Source organism: Papio anubis, chromosome 17, assembly GCF_008728515.1.
Source record: "Papio anubis isolate 15944 chromosome 17, Panubis1.0, whole genome shotgun sequence".
Classification (NCBI taxonomy): Eukaryota; Metazoa; Chordata; class Mammalia; order Primates; family Cercopithecidae; genus Papio; species Papio anubis.
This window is the reverse complement of record NC_044992.1, coordinates 44,127,887-44,143,338: the sequence shown is the minus strand read 5'-3', so window position 1 is coordinate 44,143,338 and position 15,452 is coordinate 44,127,887. Positions and strand designations below refer to the sequence as shown.

Sequence of the window (15,452 nt, the reverse complement as noted above, 5' to 3'; positions counted from 1 at the left end):
GGATGAAGGACCTCAAACCTCTTCCCCATTTTGCAAGGTTGATCCTCCAGTCCTGATTCTGCTCCCCTCCCCCAACTCCTCCAGCTAAGCGAGGAGCAGTAACTGCCGTGAATCGGGTGGTTTAATGTTGTTGTGTTCAGAAACCCAGGCCCAACAACATGAAACTACCTAATTCACTCAGCAGTTCCAGTTCAAGCTCTAGGTCAAGGGCTCACTGGGGGCAAACCTTGTGGCCATTTTTTGTGGGCCAAAAAGCGGCTTAACTTAATTTTCCTCCACCTCTTCCCCAAGAGAAGAACCCAGTTGCTACTAAACAACACGTCGGAAGAACTGAACCCAGGACTGTAGGCAAAACCATTTTGTAGCCAGTCCTGACAGCTCAGATTGCAGAGACATTTACTCCCTTCCAGGAGCCCTGGCCAGAGAAGACCCTAGGCACAGGCACAAGCCTGGGCAGGGCCTCTTTGATATACCTGCTCAGTCTCTGTCTCTCAGCCCAGCTGGAGGTCTCCACAGATAAAAAGAATTCTCAACTTCAAACCGATACAAAGGTGCATCTACACTCAGCACCCCGCTAGCCCCTGTATTTCAACTCACCCAGCTTCCCAGTGTAGCTCTGAGAGGCCAGATCTTCAAGTCCTACACATCCTCCAGCTTTGAGACTGGGGCGCAGACAAGAGAGTGGGGCAAAAGAGCGCCGAGAAAGTGCCAGAGAGAAAGGTGGAAAAGCAGAGTGTCAGAAAGTATCGGGAATTCTAGGAACAAACAGAGGAAGAATGGGATTTGGAGGGGAAAGCTGGTTGATCTGAACAGTTGCTGTGAAGGCACCCTGCCCAAAATGTCCCAGGGTCCTGGCTCTGCAGAGGCCGCGCTGCTCCAGGTAAGACAATTCATTCCGAATCTTCGCAGAATAAGGACTAAGAGGCTAAGGACTGTGATTGGGGCGCAGAGAACAAATTTGCTTCCTCCTTCCTGACCTTGGGTCTGGGTCCTTGGCCCCCTAACGTGCCGGCTCCTCACCCGTGCCTCTCCAGACACCCGCCTGGTCACAGGTACTCACGCCCACACCCGCACCCATCCCAGAACCGCGGCTGTGCAGGCCGAGGGCGGCGGCGGACTTACCTGGGCCGCGGCGGTGCCGGCCTTGCACCGCCGTCGGAAGGTACGGAGCCAGCGGCCGCGGCCCAGTCCAGGCTCCCGCCCGCCCTCGCCCCGAAGCGAGGGTCCGAGTGGCCACGTGTCCGGCAGGGAAGTCCGAGGTAGCGAGGGAGTCCGCCTGGCCGCCCGCTCCCCCTCCCGGGTATAAATCTTGGGGACCGGAAATACAATAAAACTTCACCGTGTTGATGAACTTCAAACGGTTTACATCCCCTCCTGTCCTGAAAAGAAAGACGTCCGGGGGCGGATTAAAAGGAAGGGGAAACAAATTTACGAGCGGCAGAAGCACCCGCCTCGGCCCCTTTCTTTGCCCTCACACTTTGTCCGCGTGGAGAGAAGCAGCCCCGGCCCCCGGGCCTTGGCCTCCGCCGAACCGGCCGCCAGGCGCGCTCTTCTTTCGGAGGAGTCCGCGCTGACCCAGCCCGCGCGGGGCAGAGACTGGAAGCCGCCGCCTACACGGAAAATCCACAGAACCCCGCGCACACCCTACGATCCGCTCGGCTCGCCGGGCTTGGGATGAGGTTCCCCGCTCCTCGCCAAAGCAGAGCTGGGCTCCCTGGGGCTTCCTTGTGAAAGCCCAGGCTCTCCCAACCACGCCCGGTGGCCTCCATTTTTTGCATCTTTCCGCTGAAAGCGGGTTTTTTCTTTTCTTTCTTTTTTTTTTTTCAGACAGAGTCGCGGTGTGTCACCCAGGTTGGGGTGCAGTGGCAGGATCTCGGCTCACTGCAACCTTCGCCTCCCGGGTTCAAGCGATTCTCCTGCCTCAGCCTCCCAAGTAGCTGGAACTACAGGCGCCCGCCACCACGCCCTGCTAATTTTTGTATTTTTAGTACAGACGGGGTTTCACGATATTGGCCAGGCTGATCTCGAACTCCTGACCTCGTGATCCACCCTCCTTGGCCTCCCAAAGTGTTGGGATTACAGGCGTAAGCCACAGCGCCCAGCCCAAGGGTTTTTTGTTTTTGTTTTTTGTTTAACTTTACTTTTATCTTTCCTTTTCCGTTTCTAGCGACCAGACCTTTGCCCAGCCCTGCCCGTTTATTGCCGGGTACTTGCTGGAAGGGGGCAGAAGATAAGACTCCGGGTGACTCCCAAGGCCTGAAGGGGGCTGAGTGGGCCGGGGGCTCCCAGAGGATAAACCCAGGGGTCGGTCGGTCTTCCTCGGGGTGGAAGGGAGAGCCACTCTGCGTGGCGGAGCTCCACCACCATCTCCTCATCTCTTTAAAGCCTCAAAATCAAATAAAACCACTACTACCCAGGCCTCAAGTTTCCATAGTTTTTGCCTACTCTGAACCATTTACTTTGTTCAAAACTTCGTGGAATCCAAATTCTCTACTAGGCCTCCGAACCAAAATGAAGGAAAATCCCTTTCAGAGAACTGGGAGCAAAGTGATTGACGTCCTGCTCCTTTTGTCTGCTCCAGGGGCCTGGTTAGGTGCCTTTCTGGATGGGAGAGCAAAAGGTTCTCCATCCTGCCTCACAGTTATTCACCCCAAAACACCGCGAGTTCAGTTTTGAGACACAATGGATGGCTAAGATTAGCTCAGGCTGAGGCAGAGTGCTCAGGTACGGGAGTGAGGTCCAGCTGCAGGCCCAGGAGGGGGTTTAGTGCACTGAAGGCATCCACCTTCCCATAGATACACACATAGATAACCCCACTCCCCAACCCCAAGAAAAGGCACCAAAGTGCTGCTGGATGTTTTAAAAATCCGATAAAAAAAAAAAAAAAGAAAAAAAAAAAGAAACAGGCAGGGAAAATACTAGGCAGTACAGGTTTTGAATTTTCTGAAGGGCTAACTCTGCTGCAGGCAATCCCACTCTGCCCCAGCTCTCCAGAGGTGGGTGGTGGTTTGGGGGCAGTGCCCTCTGGCCCCTTCCCAGCACCAAGAGGGAGGAAGTGGGGAGCTCTTTAACTGCTGGAGGACAGTAAGTATCTTATTTCTGGCCAACATTCATATTCCAGGATTTGCATGGGGAGGCCCCTCCAACCTCTCTCATTTGCTCTTTATCATGTTATATTTTTATTCAAAATACTGAGATGGCAGCTACTGGCTGTCACTCCTTCTATCAGGATTTCCCTCTGGGAGGAGGGCTGGACTGAGGGGCCAGCAGTTTCCAGACCATTCAAGAGTGTTATTACCCATCCCCTACCAGGCACCTGGTGGGGGCCCGTCGGTGTGCTGGTTCCCAGCCTGTTGCTGGCCTGGGTCGCTGTGGCTCCCTGGCTGAGAAAAGGAGATGGAAATCTTTTATAGTCTTAGACTCTTAGGAAAAACTGAAGAGACTATAGCCCTATGATGATGCACCTGCACACCCATATGTTTTGCATACATTTCCAGGGGGTTTGTGGCTTCCTCCTACCCCCATCCCAAGAACCCAGGCCATGGATTCCAGTTAAAAAAAATAAAATTCTCTGTATGGTGCCAAAGGACACCCCAAAGCCATTCCCACAGATACCAGCTGTGTCTTTCCGAGGGCTCCCCAAAGGAGAAGTCAACTTTCAGAAGCTCAGCACGGACACCCATGGCCGGGGTGCTGGTGCCGCTCATACACTAACTAGCTGAGATGATGGTCACTCAGTGAGTAAAGGCCAGTTAGGCAACATTTCTTTTCACCCCCAAACGTTTTCCAAACATTTTTCCAAAAGCATGTTGATCTCCAAATTAAGAAAATTGATGGCCACGCTGGAGGGTTTAGAGGTAGCTTCTCCCCACTCCCTTTCTTCCTTGAAGATAAAGCAGAGTTCTAGCATAACTGGAGGGGGGCTGGACAATTTGGATGGTGAGAGAAGGCAGTGTAGACACAGACGCAGAACACAAGATCCTTAAAAATTGAGACCCTCTTCCATTTTGTGAGAGTCACAAGAATAAATATTTCTGGGACTTCCTGGCCCGTCTCCCTTCACGGGGTTCATTACGGGGCGGGGAGGGAGGAGACAGTCTCGGAGAAGTCAGAGGTGCCAGAAGCCGAGTTCCTAGACCCCAGCTGGATTTTTTTTTTTTTTTTTTTTCCTATTTCTGGCGGCGGGCGGCTGGGGAAACAGCTCTTGTGGTCTCCCGGCGGGTGAGGCCGAGAGAGAAACCGACCTCTAGGCGGCGCCCTGGCGTTGAGTCCGCGCTGAACAAGATTCTCGCCCAGCTCTGCGTCCCGCGCCGGGTGAAGGGGCCTGTTCCCGCAGGCGCTCGGGGCTCGGCCTGGAGCTGGCCGCCGGCATGTCGCCTTTGGCGCCCTCTGCCAACCAAGAGAAACACGGTTAAATGAGTGTGCTGGGACAGAAATCCACAGCTAATCAAGGCCCCATCCGCCCCCACCCCCTGGCCCTTACCTTCTAACCCCATCTCCTACGCTAGGGAGCCTTCCACAGCCTGAATCTCCTTTGATCTCCCCAGCAGCAGGCTAGAGGGCAGCGCCAGCATCTTTAACCCCCTCCCCCAGCTTGCAAAAGAAGACACTGAGGTCCGAAGGAATTAAGTGATTAGCCCAAGATCAGAGCAGCTATTAAAAGTGGTGAAGCAGGGCTGGAGGAGGAGCCCTCTATTCCAAGGGTAATGTTCTTTATCCGAAATTACCATAACCATTCACCCCCTCAAAACGTGTCTTTCTTGTAAGCAAAATTCATCTCCAGAAAGGCAGCTTTTTGGTGTTTTCTATGTTGGACGTTTGGCGTTTCTTGAGTTTCAAATTTGTGGAGGCCCATGAGAAAACTGGAGGCGGACATAGGGACAGCTGGGCCAGGATTCACAGCCAGGACAAATCCAGTCCCCTCTCTTCCAATAAATGCTAACTCCTCACTTATGACCTCCCTGGCTGCACAACCCTGGCCAAGTGCCTTAGGCCCCGAGGTGCCCAGATTAAGACCTACTGGACAGGGAAGTTGAGAAGTGCGAACACTTTGTGAAAGAGGCTCCACAACTAAGAGAAGCTGCCAGCAACAGGACTGCTCCTCAGCCCTCAAACCAGGGGTGTTAGGGCCAGTCAGGCCACTCTCCTACTTGACCCAAATAGAGCCTCTTTGTTAAATTCTTGTGGAGCAAGGAAAGAGAGGTCTTATTCTGGAATGAGCCCCTCAGAGACGTCCAGGGCCTAGGAAGAGCAGGATAGGAGAAACCAGGGTCCCTCTTCCCCTTCCCCTGTGGCAGAGATGCCATTTTATACTGCAGAGCCCTCTGAGAGACATTTCTGCAGTTATTCCTAAAACAGAGGCGCCAGAGAATCACCTGCGGAGGAAGAAGGGAAGAAGAGGAGGGACAGGCTGCTGGGACCAGGCAGCAAAGGACAGGCACCTACTATGGGCCAGACTACGATGGGGTGCCTGCTGGGATCTGCAGTCCCACAAGAGGTGCATTTCCCAGCCGGGCACGAGCTCTTGAGGATGCCTAATTACCCAGCGCACATCTGGAGCAGCTGCGCCCTCGGACACATTATTTCGCTCCAACCCCTATTTTCATTCCGGAGGTTGAGTCATAAAAGACTCTAGAGGCAGAATAAAGTCAGGTCTGTGTGTGTCAGCATTCCTGTGTGTGAGTGTGTGTGTGAATATGTGCACGTCCGGGGCGACGTCTGTGCATCTCACTGTGATTGCCCAATGGATTCGCTAAAGTTAAGGGGAAAAAAATGGAGCAACATCAGGCGAATTCAACTGCGAACATACTGTCAGCCTCATTATCTGCCCATTTCAAGGGAAAGCATTTGGGTCTTGGAATTAGCCAGTTAATTGCCTCACTTCTTTGTTCACTTTAGGGCAGGAGAAACTATCTGCATCCTATTAAAACATTCTATATTTCAAAACTTTAAGATCTCCTCATTCTCAATTTTCTTTATTTCTATCTTTATAACACTTGAGCACTCAGATCTGCCCGTATCTCTCTCTCTCTCTCTCTCTCTCTCTCTCTCACATACACACACACACACACGTGTTTCATGCTTGAAAAGTAACTCTTAGTTTCTGCATCTGTAAAATCTGGTATCTTAACTCTTAAAGTTAATGTAAGGATTAATTAATGTACTATGATTTACTATGTGTCTAGCATTTAGCACAATACCTGGTGCACAGGCAGCATTTAGTAAACAGTAACTACTAATAACAAGGAGGAGAAAGAAGAGAAAAGAGGAGGGGGAAAATGGGAATAGGGGGTGAGTGGCAAGGAGGAAATCTGCTTTGTTCACAGAGAGCCGGCCTAGGACGGAGAGTGTGTGTCTCAGCTGTATATGTATAATGTATTCTTTTGACTTAGAGCAATGTCTATAAAAGTGAGGCCCCTTGGACCCCTTGACCTGTAACTACCTCTTCAATAAGGTACAGAGAATTGGGGCAATTATCTGGCTCATTTCAGGTTCAAACTCCCTTTAGCCTGAAGTATCTGGATCTCATGGGAGAAAGGTCTGAGAAGCGGTGACTTGTATTCCTTTGACTTTTCAAGGAGTTCTTTCCCTTTGCTGTGGTGAGCACGGTCCTGCCTTAGAAAATGGGTAGACAAGAAATAGGGGGCCAGGAAGCTGGAATTAAACAGAACATCTGAGAAATGCTTGACAAAAACCAGGTCTTACCCACTTCCTGGGTACCCAGGAGGCGGCCCTGAAGTTCTCTATGCACTCGCCCCAGAGGACCACCGCCCCACCGAAAGAAGTCACAGGCTTTTGCCTGCTGGGGACTTTCATTCCACATTCAGCAATCATTTCCTGAGCACCTACTGTGCCCAGCACTGGGCTGAGCTCTGGAGCTTCAGCAGGGCTGCACCCTACCAGTTGGCAGTGCTGATGTGGCAGCCAGCAAGAGGTCTTGGCTCCTAGAAACAAGTCCAGGACACAAGAAAGGGGACAAGCCTGCTGGGCAAAAACTTCTGGCCAATAGCAGCACTGCCTTTTCAGGGCCAAAGTCCTAATGCAGGGGCGGAGCCAGAAGGTCGGGAGCACCCCCTTCCAATTGTCTATCAGAAAAAGGCCAACTCCACGGTGCAGGGCCCAGTGCAGGGAGGGGTGGGGCAGGCAAAGAGATGGCTAGAGGCTCCTGACCCTCAGTCGGAAGTTTCTGAGAACACCAATTAGCTTTCTTTAATTAGTAAAGTAAGGAGCCAATGAGCATATATTTCTTCTGCTCTGATTAAAAGCATTTAGGTCAGGTTTTCACAGCCAGGATTATCCAGTTTAAGCTGTCCCAAGAAGAGAATTGTTTATTTTTTTCTTTGTATTTTCAGGCAGGGGTCTGAATACTATTAGCCAGCCATTGGTTTCTTGTCACAGCCTCGAACTGCTGGGCAGGTGGGTGGTGGTTGTACAGCGCAGAGAGTGGCAACTAGAAATGAGTTGGAGTCTTTCCTGTGCCAAGTCACATTTGTTTGAAATATATAGACAATTGAGGAGCAGCCAGGAGGGCTTGGGTTTGGAGTATAAGTATGTTTGGACGGGGAGGGTACAATTAGCCAGATAATTTCCAGTTATCCTAATTTGTCTTAACATAGTCCTCGAAAAATGAAGTTTATTTACTTCCCAGACCCCAAAGAAGCCTGATTTTTCTCCTGGGAGATTTAGCTTGGTCAATTCACACAGGTGGGGAGATGGCCAGGAAACTTAATAGGCTGGGGAAGAACAGCTAAGTCCTTCTTTACACCCTGTGTCTAAACAGGCCACAACCCATGAGGCTGGGCATAATTAGGAGGTCCCCCAGGATAGTCAGGGGTCACATGCTGTTTATCTCTTACAAACAAGATTACTAAAATATTAGGGAGCAAATCCTTCCCCTTTAAGTCCAGCATTTGGTATTCCCCAGCCTCTAACCTTGGCTAAATCAGCCCCAAGTAGAGCCAGGGTCCCTGAGGAAAAGTAATAAGTGAGTCAATAAGGGACACAAAGGAACATTCTATTGCCCAATCCCCATTTGCTTGACTTACAGACAGTTTTAGTTAGGAGGCTGTTTCCAGATAGTCTTCCCTTTCAGGAGTTCTGGTATGGTTTTAAGTTCCTGGGAAGCTGCTTAAGCCTGATTTCCTTCCATTGCACTTCCAACTGCTGGCCAGTGCAAGATCAGCTTTCCCCAGCAAAGCTCTTCCCACGTTCTCAGGCTCCCAGCTGCTGAGAAGGAAAGACTGACTCCCGCTGGGAAGGAAAGACTGACTCCCACTGGGAGACCAGACCCTACAGGTAATGGTGGGGAGAGGACACTGCCACCGGACTGTTTTTAAAGGTGAAGGTTGACCTGGCAAAATGGAGATGTCAGCCAAGAGAAAGGGTGAAGAGCTACGTAAACTGACTATATTTGGCCTCCGCATTTCCCAGACACCAGCTCCTTTGATCTATCCAAATTGTAGTTCTTAACTTGGTGTCTGAGGAGACTGAAACTCTCTGAAATTGTGGGATTTGGTGAGTACTACATAAGTGCATTTTTTTTTTCTCGGTAGAGGGAAATCAATATTGTTCATCAAAATTTAAATTATCTTATCAGGGAGCGGCCCCCCAAAATGTTAAGAACCTCTCATCCGCTAATCTTATACAACCAACTAAAAACGTAATGCAAAGGGAGGCGTTGTAATAGACTTGGGTATCTGACAAGACAAATTAAAAGGACAAACAATTTCTTGTTCCACAAGGTTGAATAGACACTGTCACCTGGACTTCCTGAAACACCAGGCACCAGGTCACAGGTGCTGGGGACTCTTGGACTGAGACCAGGCAGGCCACAACACCCAGTCACTACCTCCTCCGTATTTGCCTTTTCAGACAAGGAGTATGCAAGGTCTCTGTGTCTCTAATCAAAGTGATATGGAGCTTTTATCCACTGGGGCCTGGACCTTCCGCCATTTGCCACCTTGTCCAAAGCCATCTCATACCGAAAGAGAATTGAACGTTTCAGGAAACACCTCCCCTGTGCAAATGCCCTTCTCTTGGGGAATGGGTATAGTGTCCAAATCTCCAACTCCCATCATTTCCAACCAGCCCTGAGGAACTGTCTGAGACCCCGGAGCCCAGAGACCATCAGCGGGAGCCAACAGCCATGACCTTTGAGTTTTCTTGGCCGCTGGGCCACAAAAAGGGTGCAAGAGACAGCTGGACAGGTAGACAGAAGTAGGCACAAAGAAAGGGGCCCTGGACGGCTGTCAGAGAAAAGACGGAGAATGACAGAGAGAAGTGAAGTAGCTGGACTGGAGGCGGGAACTGGAGCGCAGCAGGCAGGTGGAGTGGCCAAAACCCGCGTGCTAAGAAGAGTCCAGAGGGGCGGCAGAGGCGTCCAGGCGCGTCTCCGTTCCCCATCTTTACGCTGGGGTTAATGACCTCCTCAGCGCCCCCTCGTCCCAAACCACCCAATTACAACTCCTCAGGCTCCTTAATGCTCTGATTAATTGGCTGGTTCGGGCGGATGGAGGTGCTCCTCTGCTGGGGACCTGGCGGGGTTTCGCTAGATCATTTGTTAATTGTGGGAAGGAAGGTCGCATTCGGGGAGAGGAAATCCAGGGCTGGAAAAGTGGGTGAGCGCCGCTGGCACAGGCGGCCAGGAGGGAACAGATGAACTGTTCGTTAGGAGCAGCGAGGTAGTCGGGAGCGCTGAGATTCAGAGACCAGGACCCACTCCCTCTCTGAGCAGCAAATCGGGAAGAAGATGCTCATTCGGTAAGGGCGAGGGAGCCCTGCAAGGCGCCCCACCCCGGGCTCGGTCTATCCGCGCGCCAAGATCCCGCTTGGGGCGAGGCGCTGGGTCAGCGTTTAGAGCCACTCCCTGCCCTGGTGGCTGGACATAGCCTCCCTATCACACCTCATCTTCCCCCTTCCCCGACGGCAGAGGTTGTGAATCTACAGGCCCTTGACGTTGAGGCGTCGGAGGGCGCACCTTTGTAATTGTGGCCTCACTTCGCCCCTTAAGTACCGCTTCCGGGCGCCGAGGCTGGATATGAAAGCCCGGTTCCTAATCCTCTGCTTTGGCCCCCTCCTCCGGACTGCCGGGACTCCAACCTAGGCCCTCCCCAGTTTCCATCACTACGTCGCCAACCCGCGGCTGGGCTGTCTGCGAGAGGCAGCTGAAGGTGCGCGGAATCCCGAGGTGCCGCTGACCCTCCTCTCAACGCTGACTCTGCGGCTGCCGCCCGGCCATCTCCCTATGGGGCAGACTTCCTGTTCTCCCGCTCACAGCAGGGAGGCAGTAGCGGAGCCGGTCAGCAGCTTGCACGGAGTTCTTCACTCTGCGCCCAGCCCCGGGACACAGGTGCAGATCGCCAGCGGAGCACTGCGGAGTGCTCGCCGTCGTGCACTAGGGAATCCTAGACGGAGGACTTGGTCCATTCCACGCAGTCCCAGGCAGGTCCGCAGCGGAGGGACTCAGCGGTCTCCAACCCCTGGTCACGACTTCCGCGACCCTCCACCCCTCGAAGAGACCTGGTCCCGTGGAGCTGTCCCCCTAGGAGCCGCAGCGGGAATAGCAAGGCAAAGGGGACCACTCAGCCCCCAGGAGGAGCCCAGAAGCGAGAAGGTTGCTGCGGGGAGCCTCTGGTTCCCTCTGGTTCACCTTGGAGCTCAGGAGCTACCTGGACCAAGGAGTGAACAGACCTGAGGAAGAGGTAAGAGGAGGTTTAACGAGTAAAAATTTGGACTGTCTCCTCTTATATTGCTTTAAAGCATGAGGAATGTGGGCACTGACTTCTCTCTCCTTAAAGGAGTTTCTGGCGTTCTGGCCAGTCCTTGCGTGTCTGCACCCAGCGCCGTCAACAATTTAAGGAGGAACTTTTCTGGGTGGTCGAGGCTTGAGAGTTCATAGTTATCTTTTAAAAAGTCATTACTGTTACTTAATATCTAGGTTATTTTGGACTAAGCCCCCACCTTCGCTCCAGCCGAAATTCGGCCTTTAACAGTACTAGAGAGTGCTTCAAAAGAGGAGGGCTGTGGAAGAAGCGATTCAGACGGCCCCAAGAGGGGTGATGGGAAAGAGTGGGGGCTTTGGCTTTAATGATCTCTGCAAGTTAAAGGCCATTATTCCTATAACTGCAGCTGGGGAAAGGGCAGAGGAGGCAAGGATGGAAAGTGGGCTGAGGGTGGCCACTTTGGCATCTTCTTGAGAAAGGAGGCATTTGAATTCCCGGCCCAACTAAAAGCTCTGAGATGCTTTTGCCCTTTGCTTTACAGACAGTGGTGGCAAAGAAATACTGCCACCAGGGTGTTTTTAAAGGTGAAGGTTGACCTGGTAAGCACTGAGATCAGCTAAAGGAAAAAAAAAAGTAAAGACCCACATTTGGTCTCAACATTTTCCAGACACAAACTTCTCTGATTAATCCAAATAGTTCTCAACCTGAAGTTCAAGGAATTTGAAATCCTCTGAAATTGTGGGATTTCACAGTTCTACAAGAAAGTCAGCTGTCACTTTCTGAGAAGCCCTGGGAGGGGAAGGACCCAAGAGGAGGTACATGAGGAAAGGAGGTGAGAGGCCCCAGATCTAGCTCTCTAGACATTGAGCGCTGGACCCCCAAGCTCTGAAACTCAAGCTGACCCCATCTACACATTGCCAAACTGAGTGGAAAGTTGCAAGGCAGCCAAGGAGATAAATTGTATTTACCACTTTAAGGATGAGTTTGGGTGTCTAAGCAGATTATAAATCTGGGTGTTTCCAGTATTTGTTTCTTTCTTTCAACTATGCCTGAGTTTTGGCCCAGAGTAGTTTCTGGGGCCTTTGGGGCAGTTAGGCAAGAGAGGGACTCAGACCTCCAATTCCTTGATCTTGCCTTTACTTGGTGAAGAGCCCAAGGTTCCCCACTGGCAGGCAGGGTCAGAACCAAGTCGGCCCTAGGTCAGCCCTCAAGACTCCTTTCTCTGAGACCAGGCCTCTGGCCAAACTGCAGACTCCTTCCACACCTGGCCACTGGAATAATGATGGCATTTTTGTCTTCTCCCATTTTTGAAAACTGCAGAAGCCCCAAATCCTTAGTCCCTCTTGAGGAAGGAGGTACCATTCGATCTTGGGGTGCTGGTGGGGGATTGTAGAATCAAATATCCTCTAAGCCTGTGAGGACAAGGTCTGCTAGGATGACTTGGTGTCAATTACAGTTCTGATTGCTGCCTGGATAGGTCAAATATTCCCTCCTTTCCCTCCTCATTCCTTCTGTTCAAGCCCAGAAAATTCACAGATTTTCTGTTTGGAGAGAGAGAAAAAAATGGGCAAAACCTGGGAGTAAAAGGAAGATGAGGGAGAAGAAAACGAGGGAGAGGAATCAATAGACTAAAATAACGAAACTCTCCAACCCAACAGCACTTTAAGCTTGACTTTTAATCTGGCCAGAAACAAAAAGAAGTTGGAGGCAGGGTGGGTAGGATGTGAAGTTCCCAGCCCCACAGATTCTCCTGTCCTCATGGGCTTGGTGCCTTCCCAGGTGGTGAGAACCATGTCTGTTGTGGGGGTGGGAGGGATGTCCTGGGTCTTTCAAGTTGCAGTGTGGAGAGTAAGGCCCTTTCTAAGGGTCTCTGAGGACTCCCACAACACCTTGCTTGGACTAGCAAAGCTTTTCTTTGTATTTCTTCTGGGGCAGTGTGTATGTGTATGCCTGTGTAGGGTGGTGTTCTAAACCACGGCAGAAGGTGAGCAATTCTCCTGGTGAGCCAAGGGCTATATGTTTGGGGTGGCGGAGGCTTCATCCTTTCTGAACTGGGGAAACGGGGACTTGGAGCCAAGTGCCCCAGACTTTAGGGAAAGCGAGGAGCTGCAGCTCCAAAAGGGGATTTTGAGGGAAGATCATATCAGGAAAGGCTCCCCCGACTTGCTTCCTCAAAGGATTAGGGAAGTGCACTGAGAAAAGAGAACTCAAGTCCTCTCCATTAGGCGTCTTTGTGCTTCCATTTGTACTGGAAAGCACAGTCCTGGGCAGTCAGTTGCACATTCCGCCTCTGGTATGTGGAATATGTGAAATATACCAAGCAATGGTCTACTTTGGGAGGGAGGAGGCATATAGATGAAAATATGAATTTCCCTTCTACTGCCTTTATTATTGAGCACAATTGGGAGCACATAATTTCATGTCTCTTTCGCATGTCTGTATAAATCCTTAATCTTTAAACGGTGGTTAACTACTCCGAGAGGCACAGTTGCTGTCATATAAGATTCCTAGCCGACTCCTGCGGGTTACTAATTCCTCCCAGACTCCACAATACCCACGATGCACGATGCACACCCCTTTATGCTTGCTTTTCTCTACATGCCTTTTCAAAGGCGAGTAATTTTTGTATTGACCCATGAGTCAGTCCATACAGTTTGAAATCCTTTGGATGCCCTCTGCCCACTCCCATAAACAACAGGCCCCTCCACAAAAATGCATATGCCCTGTTTTTGTGAGTGTGAGTTTCAAATAAGATGGCGGCTGGCATTCCTTAGATTCAGATACACGGTCTCTCAGGCAGGAGGCTGCTCACAGTCCAGAGGGGAAGGAAACCTATGCGGCCCCCAAAAGCCAAAGCAAGAGACTCCCCCAAGTATTCTGCCCCTTCCACGCTAGGAAGCAGCTAGAGAGACAGCGCGCGGGAGAGCTGATTCTGCACCTTGGGGACCTGGGGGCTTCTGTCTAGACTAAGAGTTCCAGGCCAATTTCTAATTTCCATTAGGAAAAGTGGCCCTTCTTCCTTCCCAAGCGATTCCTCATCCCCAAGGCTGCTCAGGGTGGCTGGCCCATGCCTCTCTCATCCGCCTGGAATCGGGGGTTGTGAGCAGGCGGCCCAGGACGCAGGGCCTCAGGCTGGGCGGGGCACTGAGCACCCGGCTCTGGGGAGCCAGGGTTTCCGGTAGAACGAGGGGAGGCAACCCTTTTCCCCATACACAAACCTTCTCTTGGAGAGGTAGGGTCGGGTGCGAGCGGATGGGAAGGCCAAGGCGTTTCGGGTGCGCCCCGAGCCCCACCCGGGGAACTGCCTCGGTCTGGAGATCAAGGTTAAGCCGGTGGCCCTGGGTAGCCCACGCCTGCTACGGGCGGTCGGTCCTGAAAGCTCAGGCCACGGGGCTGGCCAGCTTGGAGAGGGGCCTTTCACGCCGCAGTCCCCAGCTGCGAGAGGAAGGGCTGCGCCCGCCTCCTCACCTACCTCTCGGAACCACGCCGTCCGCCGCGCGTCCTGGTAGACTGCAGGAGCCCAGGGCTTCTGGGGACTGTGACGGCGCCCAAGGCGGGGGAGGCAGGAGCCTGGTCGCCGCCTCCTGCCCCCAGCCCCGTGAGGCCTCCCCGAGGCAGTGCGCGTCTGTGTCTGGGCAGCGACGACGGGCGCGCTGGGGCGCGAAGGGGCTCATGCTCCTGCGTCCCCCGGCGCCGGTGAGTTGCCGGCGAGAACAGGGTCCACAAACACGCTTCCCGCCTCGCCCGGGGCTCGGCCGTTCACCTGCTCCCCCGAATTCCGCGGCGCCGTCGGATCCCAGAGCGGCTGGTGAGGAAATGGGCCTGGCGCGCCGCGGGAAGGCCAGAGGCGCGGAGTAGCAGCGCCCAGATGGCCGGAGAGAGCAGAGAGAGAGAGAGAGAGAGAGAGAGAAGGGCGGGTGGGGGGGAGGGGAGAGAGAGAGAGAGAGAATATAACAGGCAAGAGAGAAGCAGATCCAAGGGCGCGCCCAGAGAAACCATCAAATGCACAAATAGACAAAAGAGGTAGAGGAGAAAGCCGAGTCCCAGGGACTGAAAGAAGCCATGGGCGTCTGAAGCGAGCGACAAGTTATCCTTGGGAGTTGGGAATGTGAGAGGGAGGGGCGAGGCCGAAGGAGGCTGAGAAGAGAGGGGGCGCTCACACCCTGGGCGGGAGGCGACTGATCTACACGTAGGGCTCCGTATCTGGAGAAAAAGAGAGCGCCGGACCCTCCTCCGCCCACCTCCGGCCCCAGCCGCAGCCCAGTGACTTCCCGCCATCCTCGGACACCGAGCGGCTCCTGCCTGGGGTTGTCCCACCGGGATGGCTGCACCAGGCTGAAGGCTGTCTCTCTACCTGCCTCCTTTTTTCTGTTACCTGTGCCTTACATGGGTTCATTCCTATTCTATGAACCCAGAGGGAACGACCTTGGCCAAGGTCAGAGAAGGAGCTTGAAAGTTTCACTTTCCATCTCAGCCCTCAGGACGCCTTTGCGTTTTGGCCCTTCGTTAGCGTGTTATCCTGGAATTGCAGGCTCTTCTCTTTATTTCTGAGACGCAAATAGAGGTTCTAACCTACCTACAATCAGTGAAACTATGACAAACACTGGCATTCCTGGCTGGTTGGTATCTAAGGAGTGGCCCCCCTGCCTGACCTCAGCCCTGAGACCCTGCTTCCTCCTTAGCCTGCATGGGACATGTAGGCTTCACAATCCAGTGAAGGGGACACCCCCT

The 15,452-nt window shown here is 52.6% G+C and overlaps 1 protein-coding gene across 1 annotated transcript; it reads right to left on the bottom strand.

Moving 5' to 3' along the window:
• Nucleotides 1-2,420: 2,420 nt before the first annotated feature.
• LOC108582520 lies at nt 2,421-14,999 on the bottom strand. The gene is made up of 3 exons (XM_031656961.1): nt 14,963-14,999; nt 14,194-14,526; nt 2,421-4,389 (listed from the first exon to the last, which is right to left on the bottom strand). The coding sequence occupies exons 1-3, from the start codon at nt 14,997-14,999 to the stop codon at nt 4,247-4,249; spliced, it is 513 nt and encodes a 170-aa protein (XP_031512821.1). The 3' UTR covers nt 2,421-4,246.
• Nucleotides 15,000-15,452: the final 453 nt, after the last annotated feature.

Bases quoted from the DNA above. Each gene is read 5' to 3' on its own strand.
- LOC108582520 (XM_031656961.1), bottom strand. From the start codon at position 14,999: ATGGCGGGAAGTCACTGGGCTGCGGCTGGGGCCGGAG. The intron at 14,527-14,962 runs GTGGGCGGAGGA...TTTCCTCACCAG, and splicing joins GGCTGCGGCTGGGGCCGGAG to CCGCTCTGGGATCCGACGGC. The intron at 4,390-14,193 runs GTAGGTGAGGAG...CTTGGTTGGCAG, and splicing joins GGACGGCGTGGTTCCGAGAG to AGGGCGCCAAAGGCGACATG.